The 25,412-nt window shown below is 37.5% G+C and overlaps 3 protein-coding genes across 5 annotated transcripts; 1 reads left to right on the forward strand and 2 right to left on the reverse strand.

Moving 5' to 3' along the window:
* Positions 1 to 565: 565 nt before the first annotated feature.
* On the reverse strand, positions 566 to 2,040 carry LOC110778163 (uncharacterized). Its single transcript, XM_056833698.1, has 2 exons — positions 687 to 2,040; positions 566 to 591 (listed from the first exon to the last, which is right to left on the reverse strand). The coding sequence occupies exons 1-2, from the start codon at positions 2,038 to 2,040 to the stop codon at positions 566 to 568; spliced, it is 1,380 nt and encodes a 459-aa protein (XP_056689676.1).
* A 1,732-nt stretch (positions 2,041 to 3,772) lies between these two features.
* On the forward strand, positions 3,773 to 10,030 carry LOC110778168 (probable pectate lyase 8). Of its 2 annotated transcripts, none has more exons than XM_021982737.2 (7): positions 3,773 to 4,083; positions 4,461 to 4,514; positions 6,204 to 6,275; positions 7,812 to 8,454; positions 8,547 to 8,650; positions 8,821 to 8,959; positions 9,111 to 10,030. In XM_021982737.2, exons 1-7 carry the CDS (start codon positions 3,986 to 3,988, stop codon positions 9,330 to 9,332), a joined length of 1,332 nt encoding a protein of 443 aa, XP_021838429.1. In that variant the 5' UTR covers positions 3,773 to 3,985; the 3' UTR covers positions 9,333 to 10,030. The 2 variants fall into 2 exon arrangements, with proteins under 2 accessions (XP_021838429.1, XP_021838428.1); XM_021982736.2 differs by having other exon boundaries at positions 3,799 to 4,083; positions 4,455 to 4,514.
* A 4,685-nt stretch (positions 10,031 to 14,715) lies between these two features.
* LOC110778164 (inosine triphosphate pyrophosphatase) lies at positions 14,716 to 25,132 on the reverse strand. 2 transcript variants are annotated; one of them, XM_021982730.2, is made up of 8 exons: positions 24,851 to 25,130; positions 24,685 to 24,749; positions 24,532 to 24,595; positions 24,371 to 24,380; positions 23,704 to 23,735; positions 23,500 to 23,612; positions 15,186 to 15,262; positions 14,716 to 15,108 (listed from the first exon to the last, which is right to left on the reverse strand). In XM_021982730.2, the coding sequence occupies exons 1-8, from the start codon at positions 24,981 to 24,983 to the stop codon at positions 14,991 to 14,993; spliced, it is 612 nt and encodes a 203-aa protein (XP_021838422.1). In that variant the 5' UTR covers positions 24,984 to 25,130; the 3' UTR covers positions 14,716 to 14,990. The 2 variants fall into 2 exon arrangements, with proteins under 2 accessions (XP_021838422.1, XP_021838423.1); XM_021982731.2 differs by having other exon boundaries at positions 14,987 to 15,127; positions 24,851 to 25,132.
* Positions 25,133 to 25,412: the final 280 nt, after the last annotated feature.

Raw genomic sequence — 25,412 nt, forward strand, 5'->3', positions numbered from 1 at the left:
ATGACTGCAACTAGTTTGACTTAAAATTCCAAATTGCTGATACAACTTCTTAAGATCACCTTCACATAGCTCTTTTGCATTATCAGATCTTATGCACTTAACCATGACACCAAACTGTGTTTGTATCATATTTAAGAAGTCAGTCATAACAGAAACAACATCTTTCTTATTTTTCAGCAAATGTATCCAGGTAAACCTACTGTAGTCATCCACTATTGTGAGAAATTGATTACATCCTGTGGGTGTCTTTACAGAATGTGGACCCCATACATCAATATGGATCAAATCAAAGGGTGCAGAAGTACTGATCTTACTATGTGGAAAACTAAGCCTGGTTTGTTTTGATACAGGACAGACTTGACAAATAGTGTCTTGTATACAATTATTGACTTCACAACCTGGGATTATTAACCTCAACTGACTAAAAGGTAGATGTCCTAGTCTTAGATGCCACAATTTAGCATTATCTACAACTGAAGAACAACTTGCATTGCAGGCATGAGACTGCATAGAGATTGTTTCTGGTGACATTTGTTCCCCAACATTGTATAATCCAGAATTGACTTCACCAAGAGGAATCAAATTCCCTTTCTGACAGCAAACAAAACATTTATTGTGAGTAAAATGAATCTCACAGTTCAAGTCCTTACACAACTTGTGCACAGATATCAGGTTGTATCTAAAACTTGGAACATGAAGCACATTTTTCAGAACAATATTATCACTCAGGCTGACTGAACCAACATGTTTCACTGCAACCTTAGTTCCATCAGGTATTGTTATGCATTTTCCTTGATGTTCAATGGATTTATAGTCAGAAAATTGTGTCAAATCATGGCAAAAGTGATCTGAAGCACCACTGTCAAGTAGCCATCTAGAATTATTCTGAGATAATAAGGAGAGATTACCTGCCATCATAGCTAGGTTGTTGGTTTGTGTAGTAGGTCCAGCTCCTATATTCTGTTGTTGTTTGTTCAGCAGATTCAGCAGCTGTTGATATTGATCTGCTGTGATTGCTGGAGCAACATCTGGCTTTGGCAAAACTGATTGCTCTGCATCAGAATGATTGTCATAGGACATTGCAGCAGTTTTCTGTTCTCTAGGTTGAAATCCTGGTGGATATCCAATAATCTTGAAACACCTCTCAATGCTATGGCCTGGAATTTGGCAATTTGTACAAAAGTAGTTTGCACCTGCCTTTCCTTGCCTATTGTGTGCACCTGCTCTGTGATAACCAGTTGCCTGTGATTTGTTTCTGTTATTCCAATTGTCACCACCAAACCTCCTTTTCTCAGCAGCAAAAGCAACTGATTCTGAAACATTGCTAGTATGTGAGACTTCTTGATGCCTCTCCTCTTGTGCAAAAAGTCTGTAAACTTCTGAAACCTTTGGTAACTCTGGCACCATCAGAACATTGCCTCTTATAGTTGCATACTGATCAGCTAACTTCATCATAAACTGCATCACCATCTTTTCTTGCTGTCTCTGAAAGAATTTTTTAGTTACATTGCAGGTACAATTGTTGCAAGTACAGTATGGCATAGGATGTGCTTCCTCAATTGCATCCCATATTGACTTAATCTCAGTGAAAAATTCAGAAACTGACTTGTTTCCTTGAGTGATTTCAGATAACTTCTGTTCTAGTGAGTAGACTTGAGCCATTGAGGCAAAGCCAAATCTCTCTTCTAGATCAGTCCAAACAGCTCTTGCTGATTTAAGAAACATCACACTTTTGGATATTACCTCATCAAGATTGCAAAGAATAAGAGAGCATACCAAATCATTACATCTCTCCCAAGCCTTGCACTCAATTGTTCCTGGATCTGGTTTCTCAATGCTACCATCAACAAAACCTATTTTGTTCTTTGCAGATAAGGCCAACAACATAGACCTCTTCCAGCTTGTGTAGCCCTCACCATTGAACTTGAACGAAATCAGTTGTACTGAATTTGCATCTGATGGATGAATGTAATAAATGCTTGCAGGATCTTGATTAGGAGGCAAAGTTGATCTTCTTTGGTCACGATTCTCAGTGTCCATTTTTCAGTGATCAAGAAGGAAAGGAAAAACAGCAATCTCAGAAGTAAATGTTGAATTTGCAGGAAGCTTGATCAACAATCAAACAATTCCAGCACGATTTCCAGACTTAAAAACCAGAAATATCAGCTCAAAAACAGGAACAATCACCAAATATCTGATCAGTTTTCAGCAAATGAAAGAGAACAAATCGATTTTCAGAAGGAAAAATCAGGAAATAGTTGAAGAATATTGCGGAATTTCTCAGGAATTGAGCTCACTGCTCTGATACCATGTTACAATCTGAACTTTAGAGAGAAGAAATGAGGGAAGAAAATAAGATACCATTAATTAGTTAGCATAATACAGCTTATATACTTGGAGAAGAAGTAATCTAGAACCTACTGTTTGTTACAGTTTGTTATTACAAGCTCCTGATTCTTAGGGAATCAGTTATTCTAAATGCTGACTCATCAACTAGAATGACTGCATTGCAACTGATTGCTTGATCATAACTTGATCAATATACACCATAGGCTAGGTTACGATTTGTAAGTCTAACAATTTGGATGGAAGAAATTAAGATCACAATATCTGAATTATGATACTCCTCGTTTAATTACTCCGTATTCTAGTTTAGATATTATTGGTTTAATTTGATTGTTGGTTTGACGGAGAATATGGGTTTGAATATTTTGATAAATCAGTTTTTTTTTTTTTGTGATAATTATCAAGTATAATTTTTTTTGTTTGGTCAAGTAAATGAACGGACAAGATTGCTCTTTGAAATTAAAAGGTTAAGATTGATTGTAATTATAGTGGCTACCATTCTTTGGTAGCCATTGAAAAACCTTCCTTATTACTATTATTACTATTATTATTATTATTATTATTATTACTACTATAAACGTTACAAGCTTAACAAGTTACAAAGATCAAGTAAACTACAAGAAGTTGGTGGGGAGCCGAGATACAATCTAGGCCCCCACTCCTCTAGCTATGGCGAACCCGATCCTGCTGAAAATGTGGGCAGCTGCCCGTGCCCCTATGTCTTGAGCCCTGGAGTACGTCTGGACCCGCTTCAGCAACGAAACAGCCCCTTTCTCTAACTCTCCAAAAGTAGAGAAGGAAAAAGGAAAGAAACCGTAACCCAAAGCCCTACAACGTGCCGCATACTTAACCTGCTTCCGCTGCGCAGCAACCGCCACAACCCGACCCGGAACGAAGTCTGACAACCCAGATTGCGTCATAGGTGAAGACCCAGTCAAGTCAACACACACATCTACACCGCCATCCCAAGAATAAAGCAATATATCTGCAGGACGAAGAGCTCCATCACTCTCACTAGTCAGCCCAACATCAACCTCCTTACGAGCAGAAATCCCCGACCGATAGCAAATATCCAAAAGGGTATCACGAACAACATTATGTCGATGCTTAATACCCACAATCCCAGCACAAGACACGGCATGATCCCCATAAATATCTCCATCGAAAACCCGAGAACAAGCAGAACACGGCGTCGAATCAGAGAACAACGTCCTTGCATAACCGTCCTTGCATGTAAAATACGCGGGGGGTTTTATCGAATGAAGACGTCGAATAGCGATACCACAAAATAAAAACAAGATATTCCGTATGTATTTTAGAACGCCCAATTAGAAATACGGAGTATTGGACAACTAAAGGGAGAAAAATCAATATTAGTACTCCGTACTTGGTAAAGAGTAGCAGCAGACTCAGCAGGTGGAAGAGTAGCAAACAGCAGCAGCAACCGCAAGAGGGACCCACTCCCTTTTCTCTCTCCTCTTTCTCAGTTTCTCTCTATCATTCATTCACTCTATAAAATCACTTTTTCGTTACAACGTATCTCCGACTCTCTCCTCACACACACTCTCTCTACCTCTCTCCCCTCTGCGGTTTGAACTTTGATTTGAGAAGCTTGGTAAAAATTTAAGGAATTTCAACAATGGCGGTTTCTTCTAATACATGCCTCGCTTCTCTCTCATCTCTTATGCTTCTTCTCCTTTTCGTCACTCTGGCCGTCGCTTCTCGCACTGCTCCTAGGTAACCTTTCTCTCTCTTCCTTTGCAAAATGTCGGCAACTTTTCAGGCTTTTTCTTTTCCTCACTATTTCTCCCATCTTTAGCTACATTTTAGTTCAAACCTCTCGATTTCACCTCTAAATTAATTTTGAATTTCTTCACATTATTGTCCTACCGCTCAATTCCAACTCCAAATTAGGTTTTATTGCAACTTTTATTTTTTTGAATTTTTTTGCATAATTATTCTAACGCTCAATTTCACCTGAAAATTAGGTTTTTATTCGATATTGTTTTAAACTTCTTTCATAAAACCGCCGATTTCTGTGAAAAAAATTGCGTTTTCTAGAATTCGTGTTGTAAAATGCTGAAATGGAGGTTTATTTTTGGGGAAAGTTACAGGTCAGAAGAAACAGGGGAGTTTCAGAGCTTGAAGAACACAACAATGGCGGATAAGTGAGTATTAAAAATGGCGGATGTTGCTTTCAATACTTTTTTTAATTTTTTTCAGTTGAACTGTACAGACGTCAAGTCAATCTGAACCGTTGGATTCCCTGAGATCCTTATTATAGTATGAAACAAACAATAGTAACCGTTAAGATATTTTTCTAACTTCTTCGTTCGATCTCATCCGTTATTCTGTTTACGGTTACGCCCCTTTCTTTGTATTCCCATTGGGTGTTGCACTTTATATTTTCTCCCTCTTACTTTCCATATTTGCCACTCAATTAATTTATTAATCACATTCTTACTTGGAATTAGGGATGGTAATCTTGGGTACTTTTGTCATTTCGGTCTAATACATTATTTGTACTTCCCTGTTTTTCTGATTATCGAGCACTGTGGTCTGTGGCGATCTGCGGGGTACTTGGTTTTTATCGGGAAATGATAAATCCAAGGAAGAATTTTACTTCTTCCTAGGAAATCACCTTTAAAAAAAGGCAAATTTGCCAAAAAGGACCTTTTATAACTCAAATTTTGCGAGAAAGGACCTTATATAATTTTTTTTGTGAAAACACACCTTAAATTATTATTTTTTGCGAGAAAGGACCTAAGGGAAGTTTCCGGCATTGATTGAGCTTTTCCGGTCATTGATTTGCACGTGAGCAGCACGTGTGGCTTACGTTGGCTAAAGACATTGATTTTCCCGAGTCTTGAATTTTCAAACTTGACTTTATTTCGATTTTTTTTTTCAACTTTAGGTTTTAAAGCTTAGAATTTTGGAGGAAAATTGGGCTGTGATTAGCAAAATAAAGTCACACGTGCTTCTCACGTGCAAGTCAATGGCCGAAAAAGCTCAGTCAATGCCGGAAATTTACTTTTGGTTGTCTTTCGCAAAAAAAAATTACATTAAGGTGTGATTTCACAAAAAAAATATTATATAAGGTCCTTTCTCGCAAAAAAATTTACGTTAAGGTGTGATTTCACAAAAAAAATTATATAAGGTCCTTTCTCGCAAAATTTGGGTTATAAAAGGTCCTTTTTAACAAATTGGCCTTAAAAAAATGTGGATTTCCTTGGAAGAAGTAAAATTTTCCTTGGATTTATCACTTCCCGTTTTTATCCCTAGGTGGATAGTGAGTAAATGTTTGTCTTCTCCAAATGACAATTTTACCCCTGTATATTTCCCCCTTTTTTTTCAATTAAAAATTCCCAAATGCGTTTCCTTTTCCTCTGCGTTACTTTGAGTTTGGTGTAGCGACTAGCGATAACCACAAAAGGCATGATGGAGACGGACTTGATTCGAGGGTCTCGGTTTAGTTTGGGTATTTAATTGTACTATTGAATGTGAAAAATTTATCGTTTCCTATAATGGATCAATTACAGTATCTGGGTTATAACCCAAATTGTTCTTCAAAGTAAAAAAAAATACCAAATGGATGTCACCATCTATATTCAATAGGTGGGTAGCTTCAAGCTTAGGCTGTTATTGTGTTGCATTAATGGTGAGGGAAACCGGGTGCTTTTCAGATTTTCTCACCATGTCCATGTGTATGGTGAACTCTATAGACATGAATAGGAAATTTGGATCAGTCTGTTTGTTTCCCTAAATTTGGTAAAAATAATAATTATTTGTGTGAGTGAGGTTTTAATCTTCGATTTTAACTTTTTTTTTCTTCTTTATTATTGATGGGTGTTTTTTAGGTTGGAGGAGATTGATACATTTAATGAACATGCTGTGGCTGACCCAGAAGAGGTTGTTGCCTTGGTTCACATGTGAGTCACTCTCACTCTCTATCGCGTTAATCTGCATTTCTTGTTAACAACGTGTCTTTAGGCAAGACGAATATACAATAACTTATGTTACGCATTGATTTGTTGGTTATCCTTACCAAAAGTAAGAAGTTCGCTTTGTACAAGATGTTTTTTCCTATTGTGGAATTTCATCCGTTTTGGTGACCGGTGTTACGCAATAGTGTAATTGAATTGTTGTACAAGATTGCTTTCCTGAGAAGCTAAATAATTGCTGTTTGATATATCGTCAGTTCATCACACATTTTGTACCTACTCATTCGGCGGTGACATAATATATGGGTCACGTTTAATTATTTTGTTTATGGCTTTCTCACTTTACTTGCCCTTTTTTCAACTTTAACGGAGTAATTAATGTGCTCTCCTTGTACTTGGGCTATGATAATGTCACTGTGTGATTTATACCAACTGACTTTCCTGGTTTTAATGTCACCCCTTTAATGAGTTTATCACCCGCATTGTGTGTACACATTCTCATATTCTGTCTCATCCGTTTAAAATTTGGATGGTAGATTTAAATTTCTATAAGGAGCATCTTTCTTTTCATTGCATCTGTAAACTTTAAGATTTGGTTAGGATTAATTTGACTGTTGTAGATCACATTTACAGAATCAAGTTTAATGGGTTGATTTCTGTCTGTTGGAATAATGAATCGATTCTGTTTGTGCATTAATGGGGTACGATGGTACAATCAGTAGCTGTAAAGACGTGGGTGGCTTCAATAATCAGCATATGTGATGTGGTGTATGTGTCTTGTCATAGAAAACATAATCACTAGATGGATAGCTGTTATTTGGGATCTCTAACCGATTCTGTCTCATATGATGATGGATCCTTTTCTTGTCTGCCTAACTTGATCATGTACAGTTATGCTCACTACATAGATATTCTGCAATGTATCTCAGCATATATGCAATCTTTATATCCTATCCTATACTTGGTCAAGTGCGAAAGGTGGCAAGGTTTGTCTACACCTGGATCATAAGTTGTTGTGTCCCGTCGGTGGTTTTAGGTGTAAACTGTCATATTGAAGCCATGTGCGGCATATGCCCAAGAACAACAGATATTTCCCACTTTTGCCTGTTTTATTAACATCAAGCAAACATAGTAATTTGATATTTACAGGGATATACAGTTTGGACCTGTTACCACTGATGTAATGTGTAAAAAAAGATTTGTATGAAAGATCCAAATATCATGAAAAGTATTATAAAAGTATTATACGCTGACAGGGGAAGAAGCATGAGCCAATGTTTGTAATCATCACGTTCATCTGTTTTTTCCTTAATACTTAAGGATGACACCTGATTATGAAGATAATGATAATCATATTCGGAGTACTTTTAAGATTGAAGGATCACACCTGATTATGAAGAATGATAATCATATTCAGAGTACTTTTAAGAAATGTTTCTTACTTTAAGTCCAGACTCCTGATGTGAAGCTGCTGCAATTGCTGAAATGTGTACTGATACTATATTACTATGTGCTATTCTGCAGGAGTATCCAGAACAGCACTCAGCGGAGGAATTTGGGTTATTTCTCATGTGGGACAGGAAATCCTATTGATGATTGCTGGCGTTGTGACCGCAACTGGCACAAAAACCGTAAGCGCCTAGCTGACTGCGGTATAGGCTTTGGCCGAAATGCCATTGGTGGCAAAAATGGCCGATTCTACGTAGTCACAGATCCTCGTGATGACGACCCGGTCAACCCCAGGCCTGGGACTCTGCGCCATGCAGTTATCCAGGAAGAGCCTCTCTGGATCATTTTCCAGCGTGACATGGTGATTGAGCTGAAGCAGGAGCTTATCATGAACAGCTTCAAGACAATTGATGGTCGTGGAGCCAACGTTCATATTGCTAACAGAGCTTGCGTCACAATTCAGTATGTGACAAACATCATCATCCATGGCATTCATGTCCATGATTGCAAACCCACGGGTAATGCTATGGTGAGGAGTTCCACTACTCATTTTGGATGGAGAACAATGGCTGATGGTGATGGCATCTCAATCTTTGGTGCCAGTCATATTTGGATTGATCACAATTCACTCTCAAACTGTGCTGATGGCCTTATTGATGCTGTCATCGGTTCGACTGCCATAACAATTTCCAACAATCACTTTGCTCACCATAATGAGGTATAAATACTGCATATTTCTGTTACCTTTTTCTTTATACCAGCTTCCTTTGGTGGGGAAGCTAACATTTTTTTTTATGTAATGCAATATAGGTGATGCTGTTAGGGCATAGTGATTCTTATGTGAGAGACAAGGCAATGCAAGTTACAATTGCATTCAACCATTTTGGAAAAGGCCTCATCCAGAGAATGCCAAGGTACGGAACAAATATATGTGGATGTTTTCAGGATTTCTCTGTTTAAATTATCCATGAGCGGAAAATCTCTATTGCGATCTCTCTACTTTATTGCAATTTATGACTATGTGTTCGGATCAAGCTAGGCTTATGGTTCTTAGTAGTAAAAGAATGCTGCCTTGAAATTGTAGGTGTCGCCATGGTTATTTCCATGTGGTGAACAATGATTACACCCACTGGGAAATGTATGCAATTGGTGGAAGTGCAGACCCCACAATCAACAGCCAGGGAAACAGATATGCAGCCCCAGCCAACCCTTTTGCGAAAGAGGTAAACTCTTGCCCTGTAAAAAAATCCACTTTGTTTTGTTCAATGTATACAAATTTACACAAGATCAATGACCAACTGAGGCTCATACATTGCAAATAAACTTGAATTACTTGACTGAGTGAGTATGGCTTAACTTTTGCTGAAACTTTAGGTGACAAAGAGGGTGGAGACAGCTGAAAATAGGTGGAAGGGTTGGAATTGGAGGTCTGAGGGAGATCTCCTGTTGAATGGTGCATACTTCACCCCATCTGGGGCTGGAGCCTCAGCTAGCTATGCAAGAGCCTCAAGCTTGGGAGCTAAATCATCTTCCATGGTCGGAACCATCACAGCTAATGCAGGCCCTCTCTCCTGCCGCAGGGGCCACCAATGCTAGCCCTTGTTATAACTCTGTGTTTATAGGAAAGACTCCAAATTTTCCTTTCTTTTCCTTTTCCTTTTCCTTTTCCTTTCCCATTTTTGGTTTTCCTTCCATAGATTTTATACCACCACATAGCATTGATCCATGAAGTCACCCTTTACCTTATTGAACCATTTCCCACAGTTCATTGGCAAGTGTACATTTTTTACACATTGTCACCATATTATTTGATTGAAGCCTCATTCATCCATTGTCAAATCAATCATACTTTTTGGATTGAAGCCTCATACATGATATATCCACTGGTTGAATCAAATCTGTGTGGTTTTTATTTTCTCAACCTCAGCCTGCTTCATTCCAGAAGAAATTTTTCGCGATGACAGCAAGGTCAGAAGCGTTGTTCCTTTCTTCTTTTTTGTGTTTTTTTCACCTTTCCTTTTCGGAATTCCCTCCGAAACAGATCAACCCTCTTCCAAAATTTTAACCACCTTTGCCTTTTTTTCTGAAGTGTCTGGTTTCTACAGTCCTTGTTTATTTATTTATAGGAACTGGGAATGGTTTGTAATCTTCTTTTACTTTTCTTTTGTGAGTCTAAGTTACACAAAGTACTAGTATGAAAAAAGTTACAATTGTCAAGAAACCCATAGATTGAACTATGGAAGTGTGTATTGCAGATTAGTACAGCAGAACCAATTAATTAATTAATTTCTTTACATCTTTCTATGCATTCTTTGGGCTGAAAATATCATGGCAAATCCAACTCCACCAAGTACGAACTCTTTGAAGTTCTCATTAAGTGCTGTTGATTATCAATTATACCCGAGTCTTATCCATGAATGGTGGGTAGGAGCCACAACATTTATGAGAGAATACAGACATTAATGGTTCAACTCCCTATTGCATGTTAGTCTTCAAATGCAGATGGCCAGAATTTTATTGATGTGAACATGAGGAATTCAGCAAAGATTGTTAAGGAAACCTGGAATAATACCAGGTACCCTTAGCATGTGAGGTAGGTCCAATTGCTGCATATTGCCCATGTGATTAAGTCGATGTGCGATGAATTTTAAGCCATCAAATTACAAGCTGATGTTTCCCACTATATTAGTTGTAAACTTGTAATTGTATTGTACTATGAATTTTATGACCCAATTTGGGGACACAGTAGACTATTTGCCAATTGTTCTTTATTTATTTTTTATGTTTTACAAATGGACTAGAAAAGCAACAACAAAACACAACACTAAAACCGAAAGTGAAGACATGGCGACGACGAGTTGAGGTAGCCATGACCAGGAAGCACCAAACACCGGGATACATTACATAGAGAATTACATAACAAGGAAGTAAGCAGCTTGTGCAACTCCGTGTCGAATTGCCATCCGAACACCCCATAAGCAGGTCATCAACTCAGCCTGAACAACCAAACCCAAAACACACGCCTGCGCTCCCCCCGCAAACAAGATTTAGGGACATAGGATCTTGAAGAACCCAACCAATTCCAGCTTCATTGGAAAAAGATAACCAAGCCCCGTAAAATGGTTGGAGCAGCCACGCACAGAATAACATGGATCATGCGGACTCTGAATAGAGAAAGTAATAGTCGTACGGTGAAAAGTCTGACAAGCTCTCTTAGTTCTCTAGGTAAGGCAAATAGCAGAACAACGCGCGAGATTGCACTCAACAACCACCGTAGAAACGCATCAGGATCCTAATTGATATCACGAAACCTAATATTATTACAAATGACCCAAATTGTCTAGAGCATAGAAATGAAAAAGTCCAGAAGTCGTAACCGAGAGGGTGAACCCAAAAGATTGGAAACAAAACAACACACCAGTCGATAAAGGAATCCAAAGCTAACGAAGGCAAGAAAGACTGAAGTGGACCATAAGACCAAGGTTGATAAAGCATGGGACAATCCCTAAAAATATTAGAACTCACTTAGGTTCCAGATGAAAAATTGAACAAGTAACGTCAACCAACATTCCCCTTTGATGAAGGGAAAAGCAAGGCGAAGGCCATTCTAAAGCAGTTTCAATATGAAAACCTTAAAACGAGGAAGAATATTAGACCCCATAATCGTTTCCACCAGTCAGAAGAAGGCACCGTAGAAAACGAAGCGACGTTTTGACCCCTAGCAAGAAGCATTGAATAAGCCGAGCGGACAGAGAATATTTCGTCAAGCTAGTACTTCTAGTAGACGAAATCATTTGTTGAAGCAGACAACCGCTCCAAGGACAAAATATGGATGGTTGTGCTATCCAGAAATATGCGATGTGACGAAAATATGTCCTTCACCCAAGGTGAATTGGTCCATTACCAAGGGTCAGATTAATTAAGAATTATTAATTCAGTAAGATCAAGTGATCGGAACAGCTAGCTGGAGCAATGTTTCCTTTCAGTGAGTTCTAATCCTTATTAGGCTCACATCTTACTCTTGTCTGAACCTACAAGGTCACACCAATGACATACAACAGATCGCCGAATTAAATGAATCGAAAATTCATTTAATGGTTTTTCGGAAAATTAGTTCGAAAAACATAATATACGATATGACGTTGGATCGGAATCGTATATCGTAATAAAAAAACGACAAATTATGTAATAGAATTAATTCAATTTCATAATAATAACAAAACAACAAATTCAATTTAATAATAATAACAAAAATTATACCACTATTAGGTTATGATACATATGACAAAACATAAATCATGCGGAAAAACCATAAAGCCAGGAAACATATTATTTACACATAATCATTTAGCATAATTTAGATGCATACACTTTGTAGCGTGCCTTCCCTAGCTGCGCCCGAACCGAACAAGAACAAGTCTTTAGGACTCCAAGTGTCGTCCCCCCGTAGATAGTCCACAACACGTCCGGATCCGCCTTAAGCTTGACCAACTAGAATCGCCCTTAAGGTTACTAGGATTTTCGGCTAATAGGTTGCAAGTGTTTGGCTGATTTTTGCTTCAAAATCTTACCTTTAGAATAATTCAATTGTGTCTATAAATTGTGACCCTGGGCACTTATTTATAGAGATATGGAAAAGGATTTGTAATCCTACTAGGATATGGATTTATTAATTAGAATCCTATTAGAACTCTAAATAATAAATTTAATATTTTAGGATTAGGATTTAATCAATGCACGAATTCCAATAGGATTAGGATTCGTTACGAACACGAGTGTTGCATGACTACGAGCATCGCACCACCCGCGCAGGCCTTGCGGCCCACACGAGCAGTCGCTGCTCGCAGCCCACGAGCACCTGCTCCGAGCGCGCCTACGGCCTTGCTGGGCCTGGCCTTGCGCTGGGCCTGGCTTCGTGTTGGGCCTTCGTCCAGCAAGCCTCGTCCGATGCTAATTCGTACGATGCGCTTCCGATTAAATTCCCGGTTCCGGAATTCATTTCCGATACGAACAATATTTAATATTTCCGATTCCGGAATTAATTTCCGTTTCGAACAAATATTTAATATTTCCGTTTCCGGAATTATTTTCCGATTCCGATAATATTTCCGATTCTGACAATATTTCCGTTTCCTACAATATTTCCGATTCCGGTAATATTTCCATTTCCAATAATGTTTTCCGATACGTACCATGTTTCCGTTTCCGGCAACATCTACGACTTGGATAATATTTATATTTCCGATACGATCCATATTTCCGTTTCCGGCAATATCATCGTTTCCGGAGTATTCATTTCTTGCTTGTGACGATCTCAGCTCCCACTGAAACCAAGATCCGTCGATTCCGAATATCCATAGATGAAGTATTTAATGCCATTAAATACTTGATCCGTTTACGTACTACGGGTTCAGTCAAGAGTAAGCTGTGGATTAATATCATTAATTCCACTTGAACTGAAGCGGCCTCTAGCTAGGCATTCAGCTCACTTGATCTCACTGAATTATTAACTTGTTAATTAATACTGAACCGCATTTATTAGACTTAACATTAAATGCATACTTGGATCAAGGGCATTATTTCCTTCAGGCTGAGCATGGTTTGGTAAGGGAGAAGAGGGAAAGGCAAAACTCGTACTTTCATGTGAAAATTGAGGGCATTTTTAACCAACGTGGGCGTCGAATAAAACCCCCCCTAAATAATTGATCTTAATACTGAATTTTTGTATAACATCCTCCTTGAAAAACCTTCTTGTTCCTCTACACCCATTTAGGAAAAACACATTCCATTAAGCTTTTGTCGGCATTGCTTCTTTCGGCAAGCCTCAGCTTGCATACTTCAATATCAAAGCGTAAACACCCTCTATTGATTCACAAAATTTGTAGCATACCTCGCGAAACTCTGTAGAATAATAGGGACATGAGTTTCTTTTTGATGGACCATATATTAGTTAAACATCTCATATGCTTCTTTCTCAACACAGAAAATTATTAAACGCGCAGGTATGGATAAAAATAAATAAAAGTGGATAAAACAGTTCTATTTGTTAGGAGAGAAACCACTAAGGATTATTCCAAACTACTCAATAAATATAAATAAAATGTCAAACGAATTTGTTCCAAGAGTTATTCAACTTAGCACTATACATATAAAAGTGACATTGTAAAAAAGAGCAAATGAAGATTTCTTTACCTTTATGTAATCATTTGATGATTTTATTGTCTTATTTAATTGGTGATTATGCTATACTAATTCACTCAACTGAGATATTTGGGAACCCGTAAGACAGCATTATAGAAAGGTTAAAAGCACAAGAGTGTGGTAATTGGTGAGGTAGAGTTAAAAATAAAGCCAAGAGAAAAGGAGAGAAAAAGGAAGACAAAAGAACATCCATCTTTTTCATTCCCTTTAAGCTGTATGCCTCTATTAGAGAGTAATTGTATAGTTTTAAAGGTTTGAAAGGTTTAGTAATGAGATAAAGTAACACATAAATTGAGTGATGTGGCTCAATTTGAGGAAAAATATTAAGGGTTCTCATCGCCTGTCGGTGCTTGTGAGTCTTGTGACACTTTCAAGACAACTAGCTTTTGAGCTCGTTCAAGGAAAGAACGGTTATATAGTGGTCGTTTAAGCGTCTTTAAAGTTCTTGTGTACTTGCGAGTTTAATGAGAAAATATGTTTTAGATAAAGGTAGAATTTAAAGATTGAAAGAATATATAAATTAAACGGTACATTAATATTGAGTGTTAGAGGGGAGATGAGGGTGGAAGAGTATGAATGATATATTAGAGTATTGGTAAATTGATATTAAATGAGGAAGATAAAACAGAAGAGGAGTTTGAGCTATAAAAATATACCAAAAGCAAAGAGAAAAATTGAAAAAAATAAATAAAAAGATAATGGATGAAAGAGAGACGACACAGGCTTCTAATTATCTCTGATTTCGCTTTTAATACTAGGTATAGATAGACAGTGAAAGTAACAGAGGGAAGAACGAGCTATAAAAAAGGCCCAAAATTGGGTACTACAAACGAAATCTTGGAATAGTTAGAATTAGGATGGTCTTACTAGAGTACTAGACCAGACCCCTCATGGATCAACTCCACTCAAATTTCCTCATGGATAAAGGAAATCTTGTTACATAGAAACATGTTCAAGGTTGTTTCAATACTATTATCATCTATTCTTATTAGAATAGAGTTTAAGCTAAAAAGAATTTCAATAGAAAATCAACTAGGTTGTGCGAACATGTTTTTAAGAGGAGTCTGGGTGAAAAGTGTATCCAGCCTCAGCAAAATGGGATTTAACCAATGTAAGAGCTCTGTAGCGGTGAGAAATCTTGTTCTTTTCTTCCTTAGGCATTTCTGCGTACCTGTCATTTACCAACCAACCTAAATACACTGTAATACGCGAGCACAAGAGTCATGAAACAGACAAAAAGAGGCTTACGTTTGCTCATATCCATCAGGCTGAAAGATAGGATCCCAACCAAAGTCATTTGGCCCTCTTGCTTCAACAATCTTACCCTGCAGTAATAATAACACAAAATTAAGGTTTGTGCTGAAACATCTGATGCTCAGAGAGCAGGTCTAAGTGTCTAACAACTAATTTTAAGCATCATCGAGCTTCTGTTTTAGTGTGGAGGAAAATATTTGTCCATTAAAAAGAAAACAAATACACATTACTTCATCCGAACCCAAGTTCTCTTCTCTCAAAGCTTTATACTTGAAGAGACAGAAAATATAACTGGATCCATCTAGTACAGCATTCAGGACATGACTCGTTTTGAAAGAGTGAGAAAAGAACCACACTAAGGAGAGTAAGCCGACTTCTACATCACATATTCTGAAATTGATAGTTTCCTTCTATTAAGAAGACCCCAACTTTATTATTTACGTAGTGATACCAAATAGTAGTGTCAGAGAGAAGAAAAATGTTTTCATGCTTTCAAGATGGAAGTCATCTGTGTAGCCAAGGCAGGGTTGGTTAATCAAATTTGGAGGGAAAGAAAAACTGCAGTTCGGGAGGGGTCTGTTCCAACAGCAGTTACCCTAGTTCAGACAATCAAATTTGATGTAAACCATAGAATTCAGAAAAGTAGTGGTAACAAAGTAAGTGATATTGATAGGGACTGGCTGCAGAGGGGCGGTTCTGGGGCGGCGCGGGGGGAGAGACGGAACATGAGCCCCAACTTGAATTTTCAGAAATAGTGTAATTAGTTTTCTAAATATAAATAAAAATAAAACTGGAGTAGTGGTTAAGGTGTTATTGTATTATATCAAAAGTCTAGGGTACAAGTCCTAACAAGTACTCCCTCCGTTTCTTTTTGTTTGTTACGTTTGGACTTTTGCATGTTTATTAACGTATAATAAAGATACTTTTTCTTTTTTATTTTAAATGCTTTAGATTCCATCATTTATATTAAAAAAATAAACCAAAGTAAAACCTCAATCCACTAATCATTACAACAACCAATAAGATTGTTTTATTTATCAAAATGAACAAATAATGGAAAAGCAAACAGATTGTTAACTTAACATGGGAAATTGTAAAGAAATTTAATGAGTTAAAAAAATTGGACCAATTAAAATTAAAAGCTGGGACAAAAAATGACAGTATAATAAGTTTATAAAAGGAAAGATTCTCCCACGTAACAAACATTATGAAACACCCTAAAAGTAATACGTAACAAATAAAAAGAAACGGAGGGAGTAATTATTTATTGATTTATGAAGATTTATTATCATGAATACAGCTGCTCTATTTATTGTCACTTTGACTTTTTCTTATTGGGAAATTAAACAACAATCCTAATTTTCTTTGACCCATTCAGCCATTCCTTCCCCAACTTGGATATTTGATTTGAATGAGTAATTGAGGGTCTCATTTTGAGAAGTTGCACAGGCCCAAATGCCCCATAGTCGTGGCGTAATCGTATCCCCCCACTGACTGACTGAATGTTTTGTAATCAGAGTTGGTTGTTCTTTAGACTTAGTGTGTTGAGTCTAAGCTGTCTGTTGCAGTTTTTGCTTTAGGGGGGGTCTTTCCTAGAAGGTTTACCCTGAGTCATTTCTGCGTAGGTTGTAAAACTGTTCCTTTCGGTATATAAAATCTTAGTCTTGCTTGTCAAAAAAAAAAGTTATCCACCCAATCAACACAGTACAGTTCAACTGCTCAAGTGGGCAACACTTTCAGCAACTGAACTGTCAGTTTCTACTATCTGGCCCTGAATCATGGATCACCAAACATTACTTACAATCTTCCATACATTTCAATAAGGTTGAAACAATTTCTGAAGAAAATATTTAATCCGCAATGCGCAGGTATGGATGAGAAAGGTTTATAAGGATTTACTGAGTCCCGAAGAAAAGGAAAGCTGATTGCAGCTCTTCTTGCTCCAAGACAAAGGCGTTATAAGCATTACAGATGAATCAGAAAAACAGATAACTCAAATGGGGCATAGTGAAGCCCACACAGTTTATGGGAGTTTTAGTGATTAAACAACAATAATAGGGTAGGTCCCAGGACAGCTAAGATTAAGTCTCACTCAAGAAGAAAACCTCCATTAACTTCTCCATTAAGAAAAGATAGTTCATGAACGTTCTGCACTTCTGCTACCACAAATTACATTGCTAGAGGAACAGCAGCAGAACTACGACATTTCAAACCTTTTGCAAACATTGCTAATCTTTACATATCAGCACCAGTGTACTTGTTCAGAAAAGCAATTTCTACAAGAAAAAGTACTGAAATGAAAACTTGGACTGCAGGGAAACAGTTCTTTTCCCAAGGTTTGGAGTTGAGATTGGGCATTCCTCAACAAAATCTTAATGGATTTTGCATGGAGATATTTTACATTTGGAAGAGGGATAAAACAGTACTTTGAAAATTGAAAAAAAAAATCCTTCTTATAAATTTACCTTCTACAGGCATGCTGATAGCCTAATGCACTCACAATCATAAATCAACCGGTCAAAGGACATATATTTAAGAATTGACACTGTTCCAACTTCCAAGTTCTTAATATACTGGCCCCACTTTATTAGAAAATTCTTTTTAGAAATGATAATGAAAGATCCAAGCCGTTTTCTCTTTTATTTTTTTCAAGTAATGGCAGGAACAGTTTGGATTTATGCCTGGGAGATCGACTATGGAGGCCATTCATCTTATAAGGCAACTAATGGAGAATTATCGGGATAGGAAGAAGGATTTGCATATGGTTTTCAATGATTTGGAGAAGGCGTATGATAAGGTACCAAGGGAAATTCTTTGGTGGGCATTAAGTAGGAAAGGAATTCCGAGGAAGTATATTGATATCATCAAGGACATGTATGAGGGAGTTAGCACGAGTGTGAGAACTAGTGTTGGTAAGACCGAAGAATTCCTCATTACGATTGGAGTGCATCAAGGTTCCGCACTTAGCCCGTTTCTTTTTGCTATAGTCATGGACGAATTGACGAGGTCAATCCAAGATGGTATACCCAGGTGCATGATGTTTGCAGATGATATTGTGTTGATTGACGAAACAAAAGAAGGAGTGGAAAGTAAGTTGGAGTTATGGAGACAAACTTTGGAATCTCGGGGTTTTAGGCTGAGTAGAAACAAGACGGAATATATGCAGTGTAAGTTCAGTGGAGTCCAAGATAGAGAGATAGGGGGGATTACCTTAGATGGGAAAATTGTCCAAGGCTCAGAAATGTTCTGTTATTTTATGATCTATTATCCAAAAGGATGGAGAATTGGATGGCGATGTGGCCCATAGAATCAAAGCAGGTTGGTTGAAGTGGAAAAGTGTCACATGGTTCCTATGTGATTCAGGCATGCCCCAAAGATTGAAGGGAAAATTTTACCGCACGGCAATTCGACCGACTTTGTTATACGGCACGGAATGTTGGGCAGTGAAACATTGTCACGTGCACAAGATGAATGTGGCGGAGATGCGCATGTTACGTTGGATGTGTGGGCATACAAGAAAGGATCGTTTGAGGAATGAGATTATTAAGAAGAAAGTAGGGGTTGCACCGATTGAGCTTAAGATGATGGAAAATCGTTTAAGATGGTTTGGACATGTAAGCAGAAGATCAAGTGATGCCCCGGTTAGGAGGATAGAAGGGTGGCAAAATGATAGAATTGCAAGGGGTAGGGGAAGACCTAAGAAAACTTGGAGGAAGGTGATTGAGCACGATATGAGCTTTCTTGGGATTGAGGAAAATATGGCGTTGGATAAGACAAGGTGGAGGGAGAGAATATATATTGATGACTTCATTTGACTTATACAACTTTCATGTTTCTGTTTCTTTCTTTTATAATTTATTTTTATTCTTAATTTATTTTTTATTTTATTTTTAAAAATCTTTTGAATTTTTATTTTTACATGCTATTTTGAAATGTACTTATTTTACTTACTCATTTATTTTAAACTTTACTTATTTTTTTTATTATCTCTTACAATATTTCTTCTATATTATATATATTTTTATTTTTCTCTTATCTTACTTTCATTAATTCCACCTTCACTTCCTTGCTTTTTCTTTTTACTTCCTGCTCCTTTCTGGTTTTATTGGTGACAATGACGATCTCCTACGACGATTCATGTTAGCCGACCCCAAATCATTTTGGGACTAAGGCTTTGTTGTTGTTGTTGTTGTTGTTGAAGTAATGGCAGGAACAAGTAGCAGACACTTTCATAACCCAGTGTCAAACTCACCTCCTTTTAATGAAAATTTCCGTGTTCCTGATTTAAAAAGAAGTGTCAATTGTTTACGCTTCGAACCCATGTTGGAGTGTTGAGATTCCGATACAGCCAACATGTACTTTACGTCAAATCTAGTGTCGTAACATCGAAAAAAAACATAACATCGGGAGGGTTTGCATAAAAGTCTCAAATTGTAGTACTGGTGTAACAACTTTGGGTTTGCATAATTGAGACTAATTTTTTCTAGAAGTGTACTAACTATTAAGATTTTTTAATGTTAATAGGCTCCAAAACCCATAATTTCATTACTCAGTAGTAACACTTTGTATTTCATGCTTGGACCCTTTTTGCTGCAATTTTGAACACGCAAAGACCCCCATGTGGCCACATACTCTCTTAGTGATCAGCCAAATAATGCCACCAAATAACCAACCAAACACCAGGAGAGATTCGCATACGAACTACTATCTCAATGCACCCTCTATCTTGCATGTTCTGTAGCTAATATGAGGAACTGATTCCAGAATATGTTTTCAGCAACATTTGGAAAGAAATCAATTCATAATCTACAGAATTAACTGCTTATATCTTCATGGGAGATTACTGGTATGTCTAGCCCGTTAAGTTTTCAGCTTCAGCCAAGGAGACTAGGGTTTTGTGGAACCTACAAACCCTAGCTTCAACACCCTTACAGTGTGTTTGAATATTAATGATTAGGGAAAGGAAGAAGAGGGGGAGAGGAGGAATATGTGGGTTTTATGTTTATCCTCCAAATATTTCCAACATTGGTGGGATTGGGTTCATTAAGATGGAAAGGAAGTTGGACCCTTCATTCTCCTCCCTTTCTATTTGCCCAACCCATAAATAAAAGTGGGTTTATCACTTTCCTCCGATTCCTTTCTCTTCAAATCTTCTCATCCAAACACATGGCAAAGTTTTTTCTCTCTCATACAGTTTGAGCTACTCCTCTCCCTTAGATAGTAATTACAAGTATAAAAAAAAAAAAACACAATCCAAGACATATATATGTGCAACTCAGCACCCCCCCCCCCCCCCCCCCCCTCTCAATTTACAAATTAGTGATGCAAATAGGTTCAACAGTTACAATTTAGGGTCTTCATTATATCCTACTTAATTCTCTCTCCAAATTAACGACATAAACCCTTTTGCTTCTGCATGCCTCTCACCCACTATTTTTGCTGCAGGGAGTTTATTTGTGGCCAACCCCTTGTTTTACCACAGTGATTTCTCATCTTTCCTTCCACCACCTATTCGTGGCCATCCACCCAGCTTGAAAGCCTATTTCTAACAAGATGGTACATACTACTTGGTAATACTGTCCAATGTCACTCCTTCAATTCTTCCCAAACAAAGGCAGGTCATCAACGTATTGCATTCCCGATAGCCTTAACCTTTTTCTTTTGTGTCCGAAAAGCTTATATCTTATGTTTGAGCAATGAACAAACAGTCGCGATTGCAAATGGAATGTTGTAAAATACATACTTGCTACTACCCATTTTTAACACTAATAGTTCACTGTTAAATGTGCATACTGCCTCACTATCATAAAAAACTAGGATAAAAAAATTTGCTTTATGTTTGAATGTACAGCAATGATTAATACCATTAAGTATCAGTTAGTACAAATGTGCCATTTTCTTGATACTTTTTGCCTGTCTTGGGGAAAAAGATCAATGACACTAATAATCATCTAACTTTCTTGGCCAACACCCTTGTTCTCCATAAGGCTCTTTTCCAACAAATTTCGAACATTAATGAAATTGGGGACATTCCTCTCTATCTTCGCATGCCTATAACCAAAACGCCCCTCTAAGAATGAAATCCATTTCATGTTAATAGGGTCCATAGCTGTCTTGTAGATGGAAAGACAACCACCTCTCATCAGAGTGGGAAGGCTATGTCTCATCCATTCTACGGTTCTACCCTTAGCACAATTTCCTCTTATTACATCCATGCTTCCCACCTAGCTCTTTCCATGCTTAGAAAGCTAGGAAAGATATCCTCCAACTTTCTTTGTAGGGAGGAGGATGGTAAAAGGAAAATCTATTTGCTAGGGAACCATTTTTAGACCAAAAGATAGAGGGGGTTAGGAATGAGAAGCCACCTCATGGAAGATGTCTCATGGTAAGAATAACCAAGCTCAAGAATGTATTATTCAAAGCATGTCCATCCAAACTATATCAATACTTTTAGAGAAGGCTCTCCCCGCCTGAAAGATAGGGGAGAATGACAACTTCTAGTTTCTAATTGTCATTTGGTTGTGGGAAAAGGAAATGAAGTTTCCCTTTGGCTAGATATTTGGCTAGTTGTGGGTAGCTTTAGAAGTCTTGTGTAAGGGCCTCTTACTCAAAGTGACAAAAATCTCAAAATCTCCGACTGCTTTAGAAATGGGTTATCTATTAAACTTCCTATCCATCTTAAACACATAATTAAATTCTTGCCCAAACCCCAACTTAGATGACACAAGTTCAAACTCTGTCGTAGTTGGAAGGATGAGTGCTTACTGTAAGTTGTCTGTGAGGAAGGATGAGGAAGGAGATGCTATCTTGAGTGGATTTGAGAACCAGAAACATTCCTCCCCCCCCCCCCCCCCCCCAATTGCAATTCTTTCTCTGGATCCTATGGTGGCAACCTCATTTTGTTTAACTGTAACATCGTCATTAACCACAATTGCCCTCAAGACTATACGGGAGTCGGAGACTCCATGCATGTGCTTTAAGAGCTTCCCACTGCTTCTGAATTATGAAAGCTTTTAAATCCTTTCTACACTTTTCTCATAAATTTATAACCAATGGATCAAAGACAATTTGGAATGCAATGTTTATAGATTTGCCCATCCTTGGAAAACCATATTCCCTTTGCTGTGTTTTAAAAATTGGAACATCAAAATAAACTTAGGGTTCAAAAGTCCTGCCCCCATTCTCCCGTTGAGAGCCATTCAGATTGCCCTTAACCATCCAAATTCCTAAAATAAACCCAATACACCCAACCTTAACTGAAAATTCTTGGTTCCATGAGGTGATGAGACCATGATAAAAGGTCTAAATCTCCCTCATTGGTTTGATGTCCATCAGTCCATGTGGATGTCGCTTTAAAGGACCCTTTCAAGAGTTTCAACCCAGTTGGGTAAGGAGGTGTAATTCGAAATTGTGCAGGAATCTGGATAGAGGGTTTTCAACAATTATCCTAGGTTCCATCCTCACTTTTACAGAGCTCTTGAGTACCAGAATAGGACTTTTGTTTGCACAGCAAGCACGTCTTGAAAATCAAGGATTGCAAGACAACAGTAGACATGCTTAGCCAAGACTCTTTCACAAGGGACTTTACACTTTTGATTGTGGGATACAGGACCATCTAACATGCTTTGTTGATGTCTCATTTAACTGTCCTAATCACTTAGCAAATGCATATTACTATTCATGATGTTAAAACACTATAACTTAAAAGAACCTGCTTGGTTAATTTTTTTTGTAAAATGTTTATAGGACAGATACGAAAAGCGAAGCAGTCGTTAAAGAAATCACATCTTTTTTTTTCCTAATGCAAATTGAGCTATCTTATTCAAAACAAAAGGTAGCAAATGTACGTCGTATTTGATAAACAAACAGCTTTCTTTCAGCAAGTTAAAAACCTACACTTCAAAAGATAAATCACAATTTACCAGTAATCATTCATTATCATTATCATTACCCCATTGCCTCAAATAGGCTCCCGCAAGAAGCGGGGTAAGGGGGGGTCGGACGTACGCAACCTTACCCCTGCAATTGCAGAGAGGTTGTTTCCAATTGACCCAAAAGCGATAACGGGACAACAACGGGACGGCCATCTTCTACTTCATGGAAAGGAAGCGAAGAGGTATTAAGAGCCATTTTGATTTAGTCCATTACATCCCACAGCCAAAAGAACAAATGAATCTTTGGCTCCATCAGAAATGGACATAATGATAAAATATCAGTAGCGTAGTAGATAACTAGATACTTATTTCTCAGCCTCTTAAACAGAAGAAAAAAAGAACTAACATCGCAGATAAGAAACAAAAGTACATACCATAGTTTTTCCCACAAAGGTGATAGGATCTGCACTTGGTCCAAGGGCTAGAGAAAATACACATAAAGCATATGCTGACTTATCTTCATACGCCATCAATACATTATTTAGACCTACAAGAAAATCACAACATAAGCAACAAGTCACCTGGATACACTCAACCATATTGCACAGAAATTAAACCACGGATGATGAAGCAACAACCTTCGTGACCAATTTTCTGGAGAAACCATTTGCTTCAGATGTATATTTTGAAGAGCACCATACGACGACCAACGGAGCAGACATCAAACGAAACATATGTCAGGAGAGCAAATTCAGATGAAATAAAATTTCCAAATTGAGAGTTCAAGATCACCATAGATGACTTCGATAATCAGGCTACGCCCAAGTACTGTATCTCATTTGCATTTCTTGATTAAGTCCTGACTATGGAATTGAGATCCCTTGTTTTTCCTCAAATACACACAATGACACAAGTATACAGCCTTAAATTTCAGCCCTGGACATTTAGTCTATAAACAAAAGACTGAAATCTGCTAACTCGAATTCACATGGTTGCACTAGTACATCCGTGATTCCAACTATTTATCTGTTTGAAAACCCAATGTATGAGAATTTGAAGAAACAAGGAACTTTACATAAAAAGGATAAATTCCAGTAATCTCATAGCACTCTTTAAAGTTTGATTTTTTCCTAACAAACGATCTAGTTTCCCCATTCATTAACCATTATCTAGCGGTCAATCACATTTTATCCCACAATCCCGACACTACAAATGCAACACCATGGACAAGCACAACATTCAAACCACAAGAGAGAGGCAAAAAAATTGGAACCTCAACTCAACAACAGCATTGGAGAAACTTACATGTAAGGCCCTGCATTAGAATTTGCCATTATTAGTATTCGAAAGAAAATCAACAACTAAACTAACCAAGTAGAGAATCATCAAAAACTACCAAAATAACACAAAAACAGAAATTAGGATTCCTTGTTTTCACAAATTAATATTTTTAAAAAAAAACATACCAGGAAGTCCTTTAAGAGAATTGAAGCATAAACATGTATCTTCAACAAGAACAGGTCCATTAACCTAACCCAGTAATCATCATTAATAAGAATAAATAACACATATTCTTCATACCAAAAAATCAAAACAAACTAAAAATTAAATTAAATTACCTGAATTGCAGCCAAACGAGCCTTTTCCTTTGAAATTTCTTCAGGCTCCCCTTGCAATTCTGGCACTGCGTTACACAAAAAGATTAAATCAAATAAGATTAAATACTGAAATTATACACAAATTAAGAACTAAGAATTTCTGGGGGGTGGAAATTGGTCAAATTACGGTCGAGTTTGAGAGATTGAAAAGGGATGGATTGGCCAAGAATGGCTTTAACTTCCTCCAACTTTTTTGGATTTCCAGTCACAAATGTTACTGGTTTTGGTAGCATTAACCCTCTTACAGTTGTCCCCGCCATTTTCAGTTTCTTGAACTTACAGCAAGCTACTGCTAAAACCCCAGAGAAAGGCAATACGGGGTGTTTCACTGTTTCAGTGATTGTTTTTTGTAGGAGTAGGGCTGTAGGGGTAAAAGTTGAGAACGGCGCTTTGGGAAAGGAGGAAGTATTTTCGGATATTTGATACTCCTATTTAATCCCTCCGTCCCAAATTATTTGTTACACTTTCTCTTTTCGTCTATCATAGATTAGTTGTTACACTTTTAAATTAGAAATGACCCCAAAATTATTATATTGTCTATCTTTTTTCACCATATTTTTTTGTCCTTTCGCACTCTCTCATTTAATTAAAAAAGTACCCCACTAACTCCTATCACATCTATTTTTTCAATAAAATAATAATTGATAACCAAACAACCACTTATCACCTAAAACTTTGTGCAAGGGTAA

Source organism: Spinacia oleracea, chromosome 1 (assembly GCF_020520425.1).
Source record: "Spinacia oleracea cultivar Varoflay chromosome 1, BTI_SOV_V1, whole genome shotgun sequence".
Taxonomy (NCBI): domain Eukaryota; kingdom Viridiplantae; phylum Streptophyta; class Magnoliopsida; order Caryophyllales; family Amaranthaceae; genus Spinacia; species Spinacia oleracea.

What these genes read in the sequence shown, in the direction of transcription:
- LOC110778163 (XM_056833698.1), bottom strand. Translation starts at nt 2,040, where the DNA reads ATGGACACTGAGAATCGTGACCAAAGAAGATCAACTTTGCCTCCTAAT. An exon ending in AAATGTGCTTCATGTTCCAA is followed by an intron (nt 592 to 686) that starts GTTTTAGATACA and finishes GTTTGCTGTCAG; the next exon opens with AAAGGGAATTTGATTCCTCT.
- LOC110778168 (XM_021982736.2), top strand. Translation starts at nt 3,986, where the DNA reads ATGGCGGTTTCTTCTAATACATGCCTCGCTTCTCTCTCATCTCTTATG. An exon ending in AACACAACAATGGCGGATAA is followed by an intron (nt 4,515 to 6,203) that starts GTGAGTATTAAA and finishes GGTGTTTTTTAG; the next exon opens with GTTGGAGGAGATTGATACAT. An exon ending in CTCATCCAGAGAATGCCAAG is followed by an intron (nt 8,651 to 8,820) that starts GTACGGAACAAA and finishes TTGAAATTGTAG; the next exon opens with GTGTCGCCATGGTTATTTCC.
- LOC110778164 (XM_021982730.2), bottom strand. Translation starts at nt 24,983, where the DNA reads ATGGCGGGGACAACTGTAAGAGGGTTAATGCTACCAAAACCAGTAACA. An exon ending in CCTTTGTGGGAAAAACTATG is followed by an intron (nt 15,263 to 23,499) that starts GTATGTACTTTT and finishes TTATTACTGCAG; the next exon opens with GGTAAGATTGTTGAAGCAAG. An exon ending in CCTGATGGATATGAGCAAAC is followed by an intron (nt 15,109 to 15,185) that starts GTAAGCCTCTTT and finishes GGTAAATGACAG; the next exon opens with GTACGCAGAAATGCCTAAGG.